At 40.7% G+C, this 16500-nt stretch overlaps 1 protein-coding gene across 1 annotated transcript in view; it reads left to right on the forward strand.

The window, feature by feature from the left end:
- LOC119413693 (NADPH oxidase activator 1-like) overlaps positions 1–16500 on the forward strand; it is a 77507-nt gene that overhangs the window by 34579 nt on the left and 26428 nt on the right. The window contains exons 14-15 of the mRNA XM_037680747.1: positions 3355–3512; positions 3766–3874. Coding sequence (XP_037536675.1) covers positions 3355–3512; positions 3766–3874 — 267 coding nt within the window. The remainder of the gene's footprint in view (positions 1–3354; positions 3513–3765; positions 3875–16500) is intronic.

The raw sequence follows: 16500 nt of genomic DNA on the forward strand, positions 1-16500 counted from the left end.
TATTAATCAATCTTCTATCTCCCGTTTACAGCTTGTACAAATCTCTGTTGCTCGCTTGTTGACTAACACACGTAAATATGAACACATCACTCCTGTCCTTTCATCGTTGCATTGGCTCCCGGTTCAGCTTTTACTCAAGCTGCTGCTGTTTGTTCTTAAAGCTTTGAATGGCCTTGCACCGCTCTATATTTCAGAACTTTTGAAAGTCCACCAGCCCAGCAGAGCTGTTTTATGCAAATTTTATCCTTTTCAGCTAAAGCCACATTTTTTTGTACTAATTTCAACTTTTTTTCAACCTAATTTATCAAAAATGTGCTCTCTCCACTTCTTTCTGGTAAGCTTCTTTCTGGTTTTTTAGATACTTTTCAGCTGTTTTTGTTGCTAATATCAGCTTTTTTCAGTAAATTTCCACTTTTATGTGCTCAGTTTTTTACTCAGTTCTTTGAGCCTAAATAGGCAAACAAGTGTTCTTTCCACTTCTTTCTGCTAATGGAAGTTTGTTCTACCTGTCCAGCTGTTTTCTTCTTCTTCATTTTTAGCTTATTTCAGCTGTTTTCAGATAAAATTAGTTTTTTGTGGATTACCACTTGCTACTTTGCTTGCTACTTTGTTACTAATTAGCTTCTTTCTGATTTAAACTTCTTCTGCTCCTTTCATCTTAATTATGCAAGTTTCAGCTATTTATCCTGATGCATGCTCAGTAATCCAGGTAGAAAAATGTAAAAAAGTTAAATCTGGTCCTCTGGACATTCAAAAAAACAAAACAAAGCAAAACAACAAAAAAATGTAGAAACGTTTCGTCTCTCATCCGAGAGACTTCCTCAGTCTGAGGTGCTGTATTCAGCTCAGTCTCTTAAATAGCACCTTCTCAGAGTGGATCAACCAGTTTTGCTGCTGCAAAAGTGGTTACAAGAAGAAATTGATAGATTGCCTGAAAATTTTGGAGCAGGACAAGGCTATTGACCGTTTTCTGTACCACAGACTGTACCCAGGGGAGGCCACACCTAGTCTGTATGGTTTACCTAAAATCCACAAACAAGGTGTACCTTTAAGACCAATCGTTAGCATGATTAACTCTGTCACTTACAATGTTTCCAAATATCTGGCGTCTGTACTCATCCCTTTAGTTGGCAGCTCAGAACACCACATACAGAACACCATGGACTTTGTGGATAAGGTGAGGGATGTGATCATGGAGACTGATGAAACAATGGTCTCTTTTGATGTCACATCACTCTTTACATGCATTCCTGTTGATGATGCAGTAGAGGTGGTCAGTTTAAAATTAAAATCAGACACCACTCTGAGCAGCAGGACCACGCTTTCCACAGAACAACTGTGTCAACTCTTGAAACTGTGCCTGCAGTCAACCTACTTCACATATGAGGAGCAATATTATAGGCAGAAACATGGGTGTGCTATGGGGTCTCCAGTTTCTCCTATTGTTGCCAACCTTTACATGGAGGAGGTAGAAAAGAGAGCCTTGACATCCTTTTCAGGGACACCACCAAGTCATTGGTTCAGGTATGTTGACGACACCTGGGTTAAAATTAAATCTCAGGAAGTCCAACATTTTACTGACCACATCAACTCTGTGGATAAATACATCAAGTTCACACGAGAAGATGAAAAAAATGGCAAGTTGGCTTTCTTGGACTGTGAGGTCTCAGTCTCTGATAGAAGACATTTGCAAACTGAGGTGTACTGCAAACCCACCCACACAGACCAGTATTTGCAGTTTGACTCCCGTCACCCTTTGGAGCACAAGTTAGGAGTCATCAGGACTCTGTATCACAGAGCAGACAGCGTCCCCACTAGCTCAGGAGCCAGGCAGAAGGAGAAATCCCACACAAAACAGGCTCTAGAGCAATGTGGATATCCTAACTGGGCCTTCCTAAAAGCAGAGAAGAAACCCAAACAGGACTCCAGTCAGCCAACAGGTGAAAAGGAGGAACCCAGACCCAGACCAGTATGTAACATATTCCATATGTTGAGGGAGTATCAGAGAAACTGAGACGTTTATTTTCTAAACATAACGTCCCAGTGGCTTTTAAACCCCAAAATACATTATGGCAAAGACTGGTTCATCCCAAAGATCCAGTCCCCCGGCACAAACAGAGTAATGTTGTTCAGTGTCAGGAGGGCTGTGATCAGTCTTACATCGGGGAAACAAAACAGCCACTGACCAAAAGGATGGCCCAGCACAGAAGATCAACATCATCAGGCCAGGACTCTGCGGTCTACACTCATCTTCAGGCTAGTGGTCACTCTTTGAGGGATGAAGATGTGCACATCCTGGATAGAGAGGAATGATGGTTTGAGAGAGGAGTAAAGGAGGCCATCTTTGTGAAAAGAAACCGTCCATCGTTAAACAGGGGTGGAGGCCTACGTGTTCAATTGTCCCCCTCTTACAATGCTGTGATTGCTAGTATCACTCAGCCCTCTGTGAATAGTAAACAGCCATCAGTGTGCTAATGATCCATTGTTAGGCTGATGGTCCTTCTTGAGCATGTGATCAGCTGGTTTTGGTTGTCAGCAGCAAAACTGGTTGATCCACTCTGAGAAGGTGCTATTTAAGAGACTGAGCTGAATACAGCACCTCAGACTGAGGAAGTCTCTCGGATGAGAGACGAAACGTTTCTACATTTTTTGTTGTATTGCTTTGTTTTGTTTTTTTGAATGTCCAGAGGACCAGATTTAACTTTTTTAGATTTCAGCTATTTATGCTACTTCAGCTACTATTTAGCTGTTGTTATGCAAATTTTAGCTTTTGCAGTTAATTCCACACAAATATGTGTTCTGTCTGTTATCTTCTGCAAATTTAGGCTTGTTCTTCTTTTCAGCTAAAATTCAGCATGTTTTAGCTAATGTGAAAGTTTCAGCAAGTTCTTCAGCACCAAGTGTTCACACTTGATGGGCGGCTGTGGCTGAGTGGTTAGAGCAGTCGTCCTCCAATGCATGAGTTGGGGGTTCGAATCCACCAGCAGTCACAAGCCGAAGTGTCCCTGGGCAAGACACTGAACCCCTCATAGCCTCTGATGTGTGTCCCATCGGTGTATGAATGTGATCTAAAGCACTGATTAGTCTCATTAGAATGATTTGCTCAATTAGCTTTGTAGAGATCTAGTGCTGTGTGGATGGGTAAATGAGGCACAGATTGTAGTGTAAAGTGCTTTGAGTATCTTGAAATAAGATAGAAAAGCGCTATATAAGTACAGTCCATGTACCATTTACCATTTACACTGCATTTTCACAGTAAATGCATTTTCTCTAGTATTAAAATTGACTTTACTCTTGTATGAGATAATCTTAGGGCTCTCGGTGTAAATGTCTCGTGCTCATGGCTCCCAGCAGGCTGGCTCATCTGAGGGAGCAGGAGCTGCATCTGTGGTGGTGAAAGTCCACTACACCTACAGTGTGGCCCTGTCTGTCCCACTGGACACTCCAAACCATAAGCTGAAGGGACAAATTGCACAGAAATTGGGCCATCCAGCATCCCAGCTGCACCTCAGGTGAACACGTGCCTCAATCCTTCTAATTCTAAATCCAGTGCACACATCCTTGCCACATCCAGGGTCTAAGAGATAGAAAAAGCTTAAACTACAAAAGCTTAAAGCAGCTGTAGCTGCACACTCACCCAAGCTGTCATGGGAAAAAACACACCCACTTATTTATCATTTAATTTCTTACACTTTAAATTTTGTTCTTTGGCCACATTTAATTACCCGTGCCCTGTCTTCTCACTCCTCCTCCTAGTTTTCTTAGACATAAGCAACATGGTTCTCGAGTGCTGACGCCCCTGAACGAGGAGGTGGAGCCGGGCTGCACCATACAAGAAGTGGCTGAAGATGGCAGAGTCACCCTGTGGTGCCAGGTTAAAAGTTTAACTCAACTATTCTTCACAACAGCACAATGGCATGATGCATGTATTACAGTGGATTTTATATTTATGCACCAACACTGACATCCAATGCAATGTTTTGTTTTTAAAATCCTATATTGGCCATTATCAGGCTCCTCTTTTGTGGAACCAACTTCCAATCTCTGTCTGTGAGGCTGACACATCATCCAGTTTTAAAACTAGGCTTAAGACTTTCCTTTTTGCTAAATCCTATAGTTAGGGTCGGCTTGGGTTTCCTGAGCTGTCCCGTAGGTCGTTTTCACACTAGATAATCCGGTAGACTCGGTTCGGTTCGGGACCAATATTCATGAGCATTTGTTTACATTTGAGCTGGTGAGTTTGCATTCACACTGCACTGTGCAGTCGAGTCAACCTGTTGAACCAACCTGTTCCCCCGCTCACCAAGAACTACTGAAAGAAACGACACAAAAACCTCTGAAGACACATCTTCTTCTTCTTCTGTAAATCAAAATAAAAACAAAGTGGCATCAAGTTTTAGCAGTTTTAGGAGTTATATTTTGTCATTTTTCAAAAATGGACTTAGCATGAGCAGAAGATGAGACAGAAGACCATGGAGAATATTGTTTTTCACACAAGGCAGCTGACGGCTGTATTTAAGGTCAGAGCAATGCGTGTTTGTTTACCCTGTGGAGCGGGTCTCGGTCTGTTTACATTCACACTGTACTCGAACCGCGCTGGAGTTCGCTTCTACCGGACCGAGACCTAGGTTTTAGCCCGGGCCAGAGTTCGCCTTTTTGTTCCGTGACAGAGTTCGATGGCGCGTTCACACCTCCCTAAACGAACCGGACTTTCAAGGAGCTGGAAAACGAGCTAGAGTTCGATTAAAGCAGACTAAACAGGGCTAGGGTGAAAGCACCCTTAGTTATGCTGCTATAGGTTTAGACTGCTGGAGGACAAACTGACCACAATTTTCACTCTGCTGCTATCTTTACTTACTCTGCTCAACCTGTTTTGTATTTGTAATTTTTTTTTTTATCCTTAACATGTGGTTTTTTTTTTGTCTTTCAGATACACCTGGACCTACAAACCTGATTCCAAAAAAGTTGGGACACTAAACAAATTGTGAATAAAAACTGAATGCAATGATGTGGAGATGGCAAATGTCAATATTTTATTCGTAATGTAACATAGATGATAGATCAAACGTTTAATCTGAGTAAATGTAACATTTTAAAGGAAAAATATGTTGATCCAAAATTTCACAGTGTCAACAAATCCCCAAAAAATTGGGACAAGTAGCAATAAGTGGCTGGAAAAAGGAAATTGAGCATGTAACGAACAGCTGGAAGATCAATTAACACTAATTAGGTCAATTGACAACATGATTGGGTATAAAAAGAGCTTCTCAGAGTGTCAGTGTCTCTCAGAAGCCAAGATGGTAAGAGATCACCAATTCCACCATTGTTGCGCGGAAAGATAGTGCAGCAATACCAGAATGGTGTTACCCAGTGTAAAATAGCAAAGACTTTTAAGTTATCATCATCAACTGTGCATAACATCATCAAAAGATTCTGAGAATCTGGAACAATCGCTGTGCGTAAGGGTCAAGGCCGTAAAACTCTACTGGATGCTCGTGATCTCCGGGCCCTTAAACGTCACTGCACCTCAAACAGGAATGCCACTGTCAAGGAAATAACAGAATGGGCTCAGGAATACTTCCAGAAAACATTGTCAGTGAACACAATCCACCGTGCCATCCGCCGTTGCCAGCTGAAACTCTACAGTGCAAAGAGGAAGCCATTTCTAAGCAAGCTCCACAAGCTCAGACATTTGCACTGGGCCAGGGGTCATTTAAAATGGAGTGTGGCAAAATGGAAGACTGTTCTGTGGTCAGATGAGTCACGATTTGAAGTTCTTTATGGAACACTGGGACGCCATGTCATCCGGACCAGAGAGGACAAGGATAGCCCAAGTTGTTATCAACGCTCCGTTCAGAAGCCTGCATCACTGATGGTATGGGGTTGCATGAATGCTTGTGGCATGGGCAGCTTGCATGTTTGGAAAGGCACCATTAATGCAGAGAACTATGTTCAGATTCTAGAACAACATATGCTCCCATCTAGACGTCATCTCTTTCAGGGAAGACCCTGCATTTTTCAACACAATAATGCCAGACCACATTCTGCAGAAATCACAACATCATGGCTACGTAGGAGAAGGATCCGGGTACTGAAATGGCCAGCCTGCAGTCCAGATCTTTCACCTATAGAGAACATTTGACGCATCATAAAGAGGAAGGTGCAACAAAGAAGGCCCAAGACGATTTTCTAAACTTGAAAAACTGGTCTCCTCTGTCCCCAGACGTCTGTTGAGTGTTGTAAGAAGAAGGGGGGATGCCACACAGTGGTAAAAATGGACGTGTCCCAACTTTTTTTGGGATTTGTTGACGCCATGAAATTTGTAAACAACAGATTTTTCCCTTAAAATGATACATACTCTCAGTTTAAACTTTTGATCTGTGATTTGTGTTCTATTCTGAATAAAATATTAGATGTTGACACCTCCACATCATTGCATTCAGTTTTTATTCACAATTTGTTTAGTGTCCCAACTTTTTTGGAATCTGGTTTGTATACCTGGACCTACCATTCTGTGTTCGTCTGTCTCTCCTTCCTGTCCTCTCAACCAGCCGGTCAAAGCAGATGGCCGCTTGTCCTGAGCATGGTTCTGCTGGAGGTTTCTTCCTTTTAAAAGGGAGTTTTTCCTTCCTACTGTTGCCACTGTGCTTGCTCAGGATGGGAGACTGCAACAAAACCAAGATTCAACTTGTCTGCTGGATTCCTTAGATAGAGAACTTTACTAATTGGCTTTTATGTATGTGAATGTTCCTGTAAAGTGCCCTGAGACAACTTTGTTGTGATTTGGCGCTATATAAATAAACTGAATTGAATTGAATTGAATTGAATGTGCATACAAGCATCAATTACATTAAGAAATACTACAAATAAGCAAAGTATATTAAATAAACTGGAGATTTCAGCACCAACATTCCACTGATTACTGTGACACCTTCATCCAAACAACCATCACTAACGTTGGACACTTCCTGTCAGGATGTACTCAGGACCGTCAGGACTGTGTTGCTCTTTTTGATTTAGTTGAAAGTTTTGGACAATTTTGTACTTAATGTTAGGTTTTGTTTTACTATCATGGTTTAGGTCTTCTGTATTTTTTGGCATTTTTCATTCACCAGCAGCTGCCTCAGTGCTTTTCCATTTAAGTTAAAAGTGAGTAAGTAAAACTTTATTTCTATAGCACCTTTCACAGACATATGAAAGCGCTGCTTCACAAAGGCAAGACGATTTTAAAACAACACAAACAAAGAACAAGCAAACAAGGTGAAAGCCTGTCAGAAAAAAAAATGTCTTTAGTTGTTTCTCAAAAGAGTCTGTGGTGTCAGTGCAGTGTAGGGACAGAGGGAGGACGTTCCAGAGCCTCAGAGACACCGCCCGAAAAGTGAGGTCCCCACGGGTTTTAAAATGTATTTGGGGTACAGACAATAACATTTGACTCAAATAACTCAGAGTTCTCTAGATGGAGTTAAATAATCCAATAGGTCAAGAATGCATTTAGGAGCCTGGCCGTGGATAGCCTTGAAAATTAAAACCAGAATTTTAGCGTTAATCCTCAGATGCACAGGAAGCCAGCGTAGGGAGGCAAGAACAGGAGTTTTTTGCGCTCTTCTGTCAGTTTTAGTCTGCAGCCTTGCTGCAGCATTCTGTACAGACTGTAGGCAGCCAGGGAGGTTTATTAAAACAAATGCTGTGTAGCTGGAAGGATTTTTAATGAAACGGTTTTAGTTTTGGACATTTGTTATGATGCATAACCATGGCAACAAGGAAGATTTCTACGACCAACAACAGCTCATTAACATCTCAAAAGCTCTAATAATATCTCAACTACACCACCAAATCTCAAACGAGTTGAAAGGATGTTCTGTGGACGCATTCTTATCTACCTGCTCGAGTGCCTGACCACTGAGATCCTGGAACTAGCAGTAAATATGGCTCATGACAGCGGAAGGACATGATTGTCTCTCGTCACCTACAGTTGGATGTCCACAGCAACGAGGAGCTCGGTAGACTGCTGGGAGGAGTGGCCACCGCTCTTGGAGGAGTTCTGCCTGGCATTTGGGCGGTCCTAGAGCCCGGGGGAACCGAGAGGCCAGCTGAGTCTGAGTGGACTAAGCTGACAGCTTCTGCAGCCAGTTTCTTAGGATGCACTGTAGGATGGACCTTTACAAAATATCCTTTCTGCCTACAGCCATCAGTATCTATAACATCTCTTAATGAAATGAGGATAATACTTTATTAATGGGCGGCTGTGGCTGAGTGGTTAGAGCAGTCGTCCTCCAATGCAAGAGTTGGGGGTTCGAACACCACAGCAGTCAAATGCCGAAGTGTCCCTGGGCAAGACACTGAACCCCTTGTTGCCTTCGATGTGTGTCCCATCGGTGTATGAATGTGATAAATCTCTGATTAGTCTCTTTAGAATGATTTGTTCAATTAGCTTTGTAGAGATCTAGTAGAGTGCTGTATGAATGGGTAAATGAGGCACAGATTGTTGTGTAAAGAGCTTTGAGTATCTCAATATGATAAAAAGGCGCTATATAAGTACAGTTCATTTGCCATTTACCATTTAATCCCTTTGGGATTAATAAAGTATTTTTGAATTGAATTGAATTCAGATGAGTAAGAAGTGGACCAGTTGAATACAGTGCCAGAGATGCCAAACAAGTCTCTCAGTCTATTAATAAGAAAAGTACGATCCACCGTGTCCAAGGCTGATGTTAAGACTAATTAGCACAGAAAACTAACACAGAATAGTGACCAGAGTCAGCTGCCATCAGCATGTTACTTGACATTTTTAATAAGGCTGTCTCTGTGGAGTTCCATTTACGAAAACCAGTTTGAAAACGTTGGTTACGTACTGTAACCCTAGATTCTATGAGTATAGGCGTAGCCCTTTAAGGCTGTCGCTGGTGGGTTTTATCCCGTCATGCAAAGCATCGCACTGAAAAAATTTAGTCCACGCCCACCTGTTGTGTGGGCCCCACCCGGTCAGTATGAATTACGTTAAGAGTGGGTAATCGGCTCCCAAATAGCTTTTTCTTCAGCCACTTAGGAGCCAGTGAGGCCCGACGCTTAAAGGGCTACGCCTATACTCATAGAATCTAGGGTTACAGTACATAACCAACGTTCTATTTCGTATAGGCTTTGCCCTTTAAGGCTGTCGCTGGTGGGTTAAGGGCGAAGCAGATATAGTCTCTGCCTGACTGGGTCAATTCGAACACCATAAGAAGCGTCCACTTGCCCAAAAACAACATCTTGTCACTCAGCTCTCCATGTGTGTAAATACGCATTGCATAATTACGCGCATCATGCACAGACGCGCACTGCGTAATTTACGCGTTCTGAGTGCATGAACACCCCAGAAAGGTTTTCAACAGAAAAGAGGAGAGGCTGAAAAAGGCTGTGAACAGAGCAGATCCACGGCTCTTCAATATGAACAGATTAATAATAAATTAACTGATTATAAATCAATAAACTGATTGATGACAGTAGTCATGCACTGATTAATAACCATAGAACAAGAACAACAGTCATAACCTGTGACTGATAACAACATCTCACACTGTAAATGCATGCAGTCAGATGTGAGTTTAAATGAGATTCCACGAAACAACAATATTCATTCTGTTAAGGCACTAAGGACAAAATGTGTTTTGGAACGAGCCATCACATCACGTAAATAGAAGCGAATAAATGAACAGGATGTTGACCACACGGTCGCAGTGCAAATATCCTGTATTGACATACCATTATGCAAAGCAGTCGAAGATGCGATATCTCTGGTTGAGTGCACCCTGAGGTTGTCAGGAGGCTCTAAATCTGATGCTCTGTAAGCTTCAGAATTTGCCTCACACAGCCAGTGTGACAGGCACTGGGTGGATAACGGGGGACCTGCAGATGCGTCTCTATAGTGCACAAACAAATGTTGAGTCTGACGCAATGCCGCCGTGCGTGTTACGTAACACGTCAATGCACGTACAGGGCAGAGAAGATGGAAAGAGGCTTCTTCTTCTGATTGTGGGGAGGAGGGAAAAATCCCTCCAACGAAATCGCTCTTGATTTAAAGAACTCATGATGTTTTAGGCATAAAACGCTGGATTAGGCCTCAGATTGTAGTGGCGTGAGTCTACATAGTTTTAAACTGATTAAATAAAACAGATCTTTAAACGTGTGATGACAGCAAAAATCAGGGTTTATTTGAAGCATAATCTCATAGGCCGAAACAGCTGTAAACCTCGAGACCTCAAAAGAAAAAACCCTCCTCAACACTGCTCTGTCCTGATTTATACCATTCATTTGACGTCAGAAGTCAGAAGGCTGCACAACACATATCAGTTCTTTCCCATTTTAGGAAAACACTGGAGAAAAACAAATTCTTCCTAGGTCAGCCCGACACAAACCGCACTCGTTGCTAAAACATTTCGGATGGGAAACAAGGTCTTCCTGGAACAGCTACGTGCATGACCTTTTTTGGACATACAAGTCTACCACTTCAATCCTCCCTGTTTGAGGAAATTCCTCAAATAAATTAATGCTATCAAAATTTTTATATGCTTAGTGATAGATAAACACGTGTGCGATTAAATGAACCTTATAAATGATTCTATATTATGCATAACACTATAGTAAAAGTTGTAATGTAAAATAGTAACGTTATATATTAAAACTCACATTCTTAAAGCAAAATGTTGATTCCTCAGCCATTTCATTGGATGGTTGCCATTGCTTCCTGAGGAGCCGAAAAAACCTGCTGCTGTCATTTACAGGAAAAATGTCTCCCCAGAACTAGACCCCTCAAACTAGCTTCTGCCTTTTTATTTAAAGTGGCAGGAAGCAAGGGCATCGGCCAACTAAACGTCTGTTAAACTCTGTGATACATTACATTGAATATTACATCAAATCAAACAGTAAAATGAACATGTCAAAATAAATGAAAATTGTAATAATACTGGTTACCTGAAGATTAATGAGTAAAAAGAAAAACAATAAATTCCTATACAGATGTTATATGAGACCCATTATGAATGAATATGAATTTGGTACATTATGATTAGAGTTACAACCAAAATACACAAAATCTGAATAACGTAATTGATAAATGCAAACATAACATGGTAAAATATAAAACAAATATAAATGTAACATGTTAAAACACAAAGTTGACTATGAAGTCTTAGCTGTTGAAAGACATCAATGGTTTGCTTCAGAGTCCTGTTTTTGGAAGAGAAACAAGTCATATCAAGAAGTACTGTATATGGGAAATAAAGGATGGAAACCTGAAAAGGAGGAAATAAAAGAAAATGATAGGGAGCCTTAGCTCTTCAGTTCAGTTTAGTTCAGTTCCTTTATGGATTGCAAAAAAAAAAAAAAAAAAGAAAAACAGAAAAATTGTGTTCATTCGTTGTCCAGCACTTTGCTTAAGGAGGACTTCATTTTTATTTTGAATGCACGGCCATTATCATGCTTTCCTTCTTTTCCACAGCCATCCCCATCACCTCAAAGTTTCCTTTGCATTCAGCAGTCAGTTCAGCAAGAGGCGGGGAGACAGGTTTGCTGTGGCCATCTCGATTTGGACCAGTTGATTTGCAGCAACCAAGTCCATCTGTGTTGCCAGAGTTCATTCCCACTTTCGCCTCAAGACGGGCAGGACACAACATGTCAACAGGAAAATCACAATTAGTACTACGATTGTGCTAATTCCTATTTTTATCACTATTGCTGCCCATTTTCCTAAATTTAGGTCTAACCAATCCCAAGACCAATTATCCTTACCAGCACCCTCCTTAAGTTCACCTCTTAGCTTCTTAATTTTACTCATAGCTTCTGAGAAAGTTTCATCTGGAGCTGTATTGCTAGGAATATACGTACAACATTCATCACCAAATATATGGCATACTCCTCCTTTCTCTGCCATTATCCAATCTAATGCTTGGCGGTTCTGTAAAGCGACTCTACTTGTTGCATCTAATTGTTCTCCTATTATCCCAAGAGCATCAGTTGTATGGTTTACAAATTTTTGAAGAGAGTAGTAAATAAAATTAATCCATTCCACATTCTTGTTCACTGTTATCCAAGGAAGTATAGATTCTATACCTGCTTTGATCTCATCTCGTGCTTTAAACTCATCTGGGATTCCTTTAGGTTGTCCAATTGCATTGAAATAAACGTTTGCATCATTTCTTTTAATCCTATGATTCTCACCATTCACCTCGTCAAGTTTAATCATCTCATTCACTCCATTGTATAACATTGTCACAGAAAATTTCATTTTTACTAGAGCGCATAAACCAATCCATCTTGGTGGTAATACATTCATCTAAACATCATCTCCGCACATCCAATAGCTATCTGCTATAGGATTGGTCTGATCACTGAAAAGGTAAAGAGTCAGAATAGTCATGGTTATGTTTTCACACGTCTGACTTAAAGGTTCAGGATTCTCATACCAAACAGGAGTTGTAACAAACATTGGGACCATATTTGCATGTGGGAACCAAGACAGTACCCATGTTACATTACATCTAACAGTTGTGTTCCCGACATCAATTCCATCTTGATCTGTAAAACCTCCACTTGTAAAACATTCATATTCAGCATCATAGTCTATTTTGTATCGTGTTGGTGGTCCATTTTGGACCGTTTCAACAGCAAATTCAGCGCATTGTTCTTGAAGTTTATATCCACGGTGCTTATCTAGGTAATTGTGAATTTTCTGTGCTCCGTAAAGGAGTCTACACATACCACACATGGGAAGTTTGAAAAATAATGGCACCTTTTTTTGATCTGGTGTTTTATGTTCTTTACACTTTTTCTGCTGTACCCATTCTTCAGAGTTATGTTTTTCTGGGATTATTATTGGCAATGTTCCAGGTGGTTTAGTACATAGTATACATTCTTTAGACGTCATTTCCTTAGATGTATATAGTACCCGTAGGCACCAACTATTTTGATTAGCTATCTCCCAAAGTTCATCAGTTCTTACTGGTCTTGTCCTCCCTGCTCTGGGGAGATTCTTCCTCGATTTATTTGGGCTTTAGTCCTAAATGGTTTGAATAGGGGTTTAACTATGTGCTGATACTTGGTTACATTAAATCTGTCCAATCCTCCCTGAAGGAGATCAGGAGATGCATATTTGTCATTATTTTCAGTTGGTAAAGCATCAATATTTCCTTCCACAACTTAAACAGTCTGTGTTGGTGTTGTAATAGTGGGCCTAGAAGTTGGTTTAGAGGTTATACTTTTTTGTGGTTACAAATTTGGTAGTTGGTTTGGTAGTTTCAATTTTTGTTGTTGGCGTTTTGCTTGTTATTGAGTTAGGTGTTGTGGTCCTGACTGTGGTTTCAGCAGTATCTGTAGGCGTTGTTGCTAGGTGTAGTAACTGACTTTGTAGTAGTTAAAATCTCAACTGGGGTAGTTAGTTTAGTCAAAGTTAAAATATTTAGTTCTGCTGATAGGGTTGTTGATTCTACAGTGGTTAATATAATATTTGACCTAGTGGATGTTGGTTGTGTTGTAGTGCTAAGAGTCACTGTTGGCGTAGTTATTTTAAGCTCTGATTCTTTTACTTGTAGATGAACAGATGCTGAGATATATTCATCAATTAAAACGGATTCTTCATTTTTCTGGACTGTGTAGTGAACTTAACCTGATGTCAAGACTAAGCCTAAGGTCAAAACTCTTGACCTTAAGAACCTTGTGGGACAGGAACTGTCATTTCATTGATTTGAATCCAGAAATACAGGTTCACCCATCCTGAGACTTTCTTTCTTGAAAATTCAAGTGGAAGAACACTCTCTGTTCTATTATCATTACTATTTTACAAATGTTGATAATCAAAGTGTCTTAGTTCAAACCATTTTAGATGTTGCAGTGAACTAATCAATTTTATTAACTGTGTAATGATTTTTAATTCTCATGCAAAGTTAGAACTCATGTTAAAGCTGTTACAGAGTAATTATGCATTTTCTGATTTCTGTCTTTGAATGAGCAAGTGTGCGTTCCAGGGTCAGGAGTCGAAGCAGACATGCGTTGGAACAACTGTCTTGTTTATATCCTCTCAGACGTCAACAGGGGGGTTTTGGCACCTGTTTCTAAAACTCGCCAAAACAAAACTCTCTCTGTCTGTGAGAACATTTCTGATCTGTTCCATAACAATTCTTGCTGTCTTCTAACCTCTTACGTCACAAAACACACCCCGTCTGGTCGGTTCTGACCAATGGGAAGACTCCCAAATGAACCGGGAAAAGAGCTCTTTAAAATGTCGGTACTTCCTGGTCTACTCAGTTCTGTCGAGTTCTGTTCGGTTCTGTGAGAGTTGAGCAGAGTTGAGTTCGGTTCTGTTGGTTGGAGAAGTTCGGCGGCGCGGACAGTTCTGATATGTCCTAGCGCTGTGCAGTAGCTGTGGGAGCCGGGAAGACCCTGACATGACCACAGAGGTCTTCCGAGTTTCATGGGATTATAACATTTTCCACTGAGGTGAGCTTGTGTCGGACAGAATCTCGCCGCTACTCCGGACGAGTAACAGCATCCTACGGAGACGCTGAAAGGGTGCGTTAAACGGAACCTCGCCTGAGACATCTCCAGGTAAAAGAGTCGATTTCACCACCTAAGTGTACTGTAAGGAAGAAGCTGAAGAAAGCCCGGAGAGTGCCGTTCTGTTTAACACTCTCCCTCAAACACCATTCTTACTCCCTTAAACTTCCTTCCCATCTTTAAATTCTTCTCTCAAGTAGAAATTCTTCCAGATATTTAGAAATGTCTGTGTAAAGTGCTCATCCACCGCCGTGTGGATAAAAAGATCATAATTGTACAGTTTTCATAAATGTCTGTGGTGAAGCAACGGAAAAATCATGGCCGTATGATTTTTCCTGATTGATTGCTTTTGTTGTTATTTTCATAATTTGCCAAATTACTGTAAATGTTTGATGTTAAACTTTGATTCTGTAAATAAATGACCGCATTCATTTTGATGGGTCAAAGATAAATGACGTCTCACGTTTGCATTTCATTAAATTCAATGCACGTTTTATTCAGTCCAGAAAAATGAGGAATCCGTGTTAATTGATGAATATATCTGAGCATCTGTTCATCTACATTTTGGTGGCCCGTCACGTGCTCATAAATGGACTGCGTATTCGTGTAAAGATTGATTTTACATGTTGGCATGAAAAATAACAGTTTGTCAGCTGTGCTGAAACGCCTCTGAAGCTGCGCCGCTTGAAGTAAAACGCTGCATGTTTTAAGCGTGTTGTGCTGTGATGCTCAGAGAAAGGCTCACAGCAATACTGCAGCTGGAATGTTTTGAAAGCTGAAATTGTACGCCTGTTATGGTAACTAAGCTGGTTTTGAGCTGTGGAAACGCTCTATTCTGTTTAAAGACGGTCCAGACGCGGTTCTGGCCCGGCTCGGTTCTGAAAAGGTTCGGACGAGTTGTTTAAATAGCTAGAAAGACGTTTTTGAGACCGGAGTAGCAGACTCCGTGCAACTCAGAATTGATTCGTTACAATTTTTAACAGAAAAAGTGCATTTTGACAGTTTAAAAGACGAAAAGTTGACGGACTTGTTCAGATAAATCTAACATGCTGGTTGCTACAAATGCTTCGTGGTTGGTTGGATTTTCTGCTGTGGAGCGCTCTGATTTGCTGAGAAATTGAATGACGTGCCTACGCCATTTCCTCTCACCCCTGTGCTGCTTTGTCATTGGTGATTTCAGTCACGTGACCCGGAAATGGAAACTCGTTTTCATAGGGAATAAAATCTGCTTTTTAAAGCTGAAAAGCGCTTTAAAGCTGTGTTCTGAAACGCTGTTTAAGTTCTTCGAAGTCTAATTGCTAAAATTTTGCCACGTTTGTGTAAAAAATCCGTTCAGAAATGTTGGTTTTAACCGAGTCTAGCCGATGCTAATTTTAAGCTAACAGCTAACGATCGGACGCCACAGGAAGTCATAGCGACCCCTACTGGACAACACTAACAGTGTCTGAGTTAAAATTAATAAGGTTGTACTGCCACCTTCTGGAGAAACGCGAGATAACAGGTTTTCACTTCGCTTTTTAGGTATTTTGAGTGAAATTAAACGTTTTATTTCTGTAAGACGAACTTTGAGTTAACAAACTTCCTCGAGCTGAATTATACTGTTATGTTATCTTACCATTAAAAGTCAGTAAAGTATTTACGCCCAGCGAGGCGTTTACTAAGAATTTTTCATTCACTGATAAATCCTAAAGCAGGTGCAAAATGAAAAAATGAGAACTTTTGGTAGAAACAGGGACAGATAATCATAAGAGCTGAGAGTTTACTCGTTCGCTGGAAATATATTGCACGTTTAATTGTTCAACTCACTAAATAAGAGTAAATACATCAGTAGAGAGAAACTCTTCTGATTTTATTTTACCACCTAAACATTTACATCTCCTATTTAATTTCTAAATAGCAGATAATGGCGGACGAAAAGGTAAACACTGACCCCTTGCAATCCAGAGATGCCGTCCAGACGGCTTTATATATTTT

The sequence above is a fragment of the Nematolebias whitei genome, chromosome 8, assembly GCF_014905685.2.
Source record: "Nematolebias whitei isolate Nwh7 chromosome 8, NemWhi1, whole genome shotgun sequence".
NCBI classification, from domain to species: domain Eukaryota; kingdom Metazoa; phylum Chordata; class Actinopteri; order Cyprinodontiformes; family Rivulidae; genus Nematolebias; species Nematolebias whitei.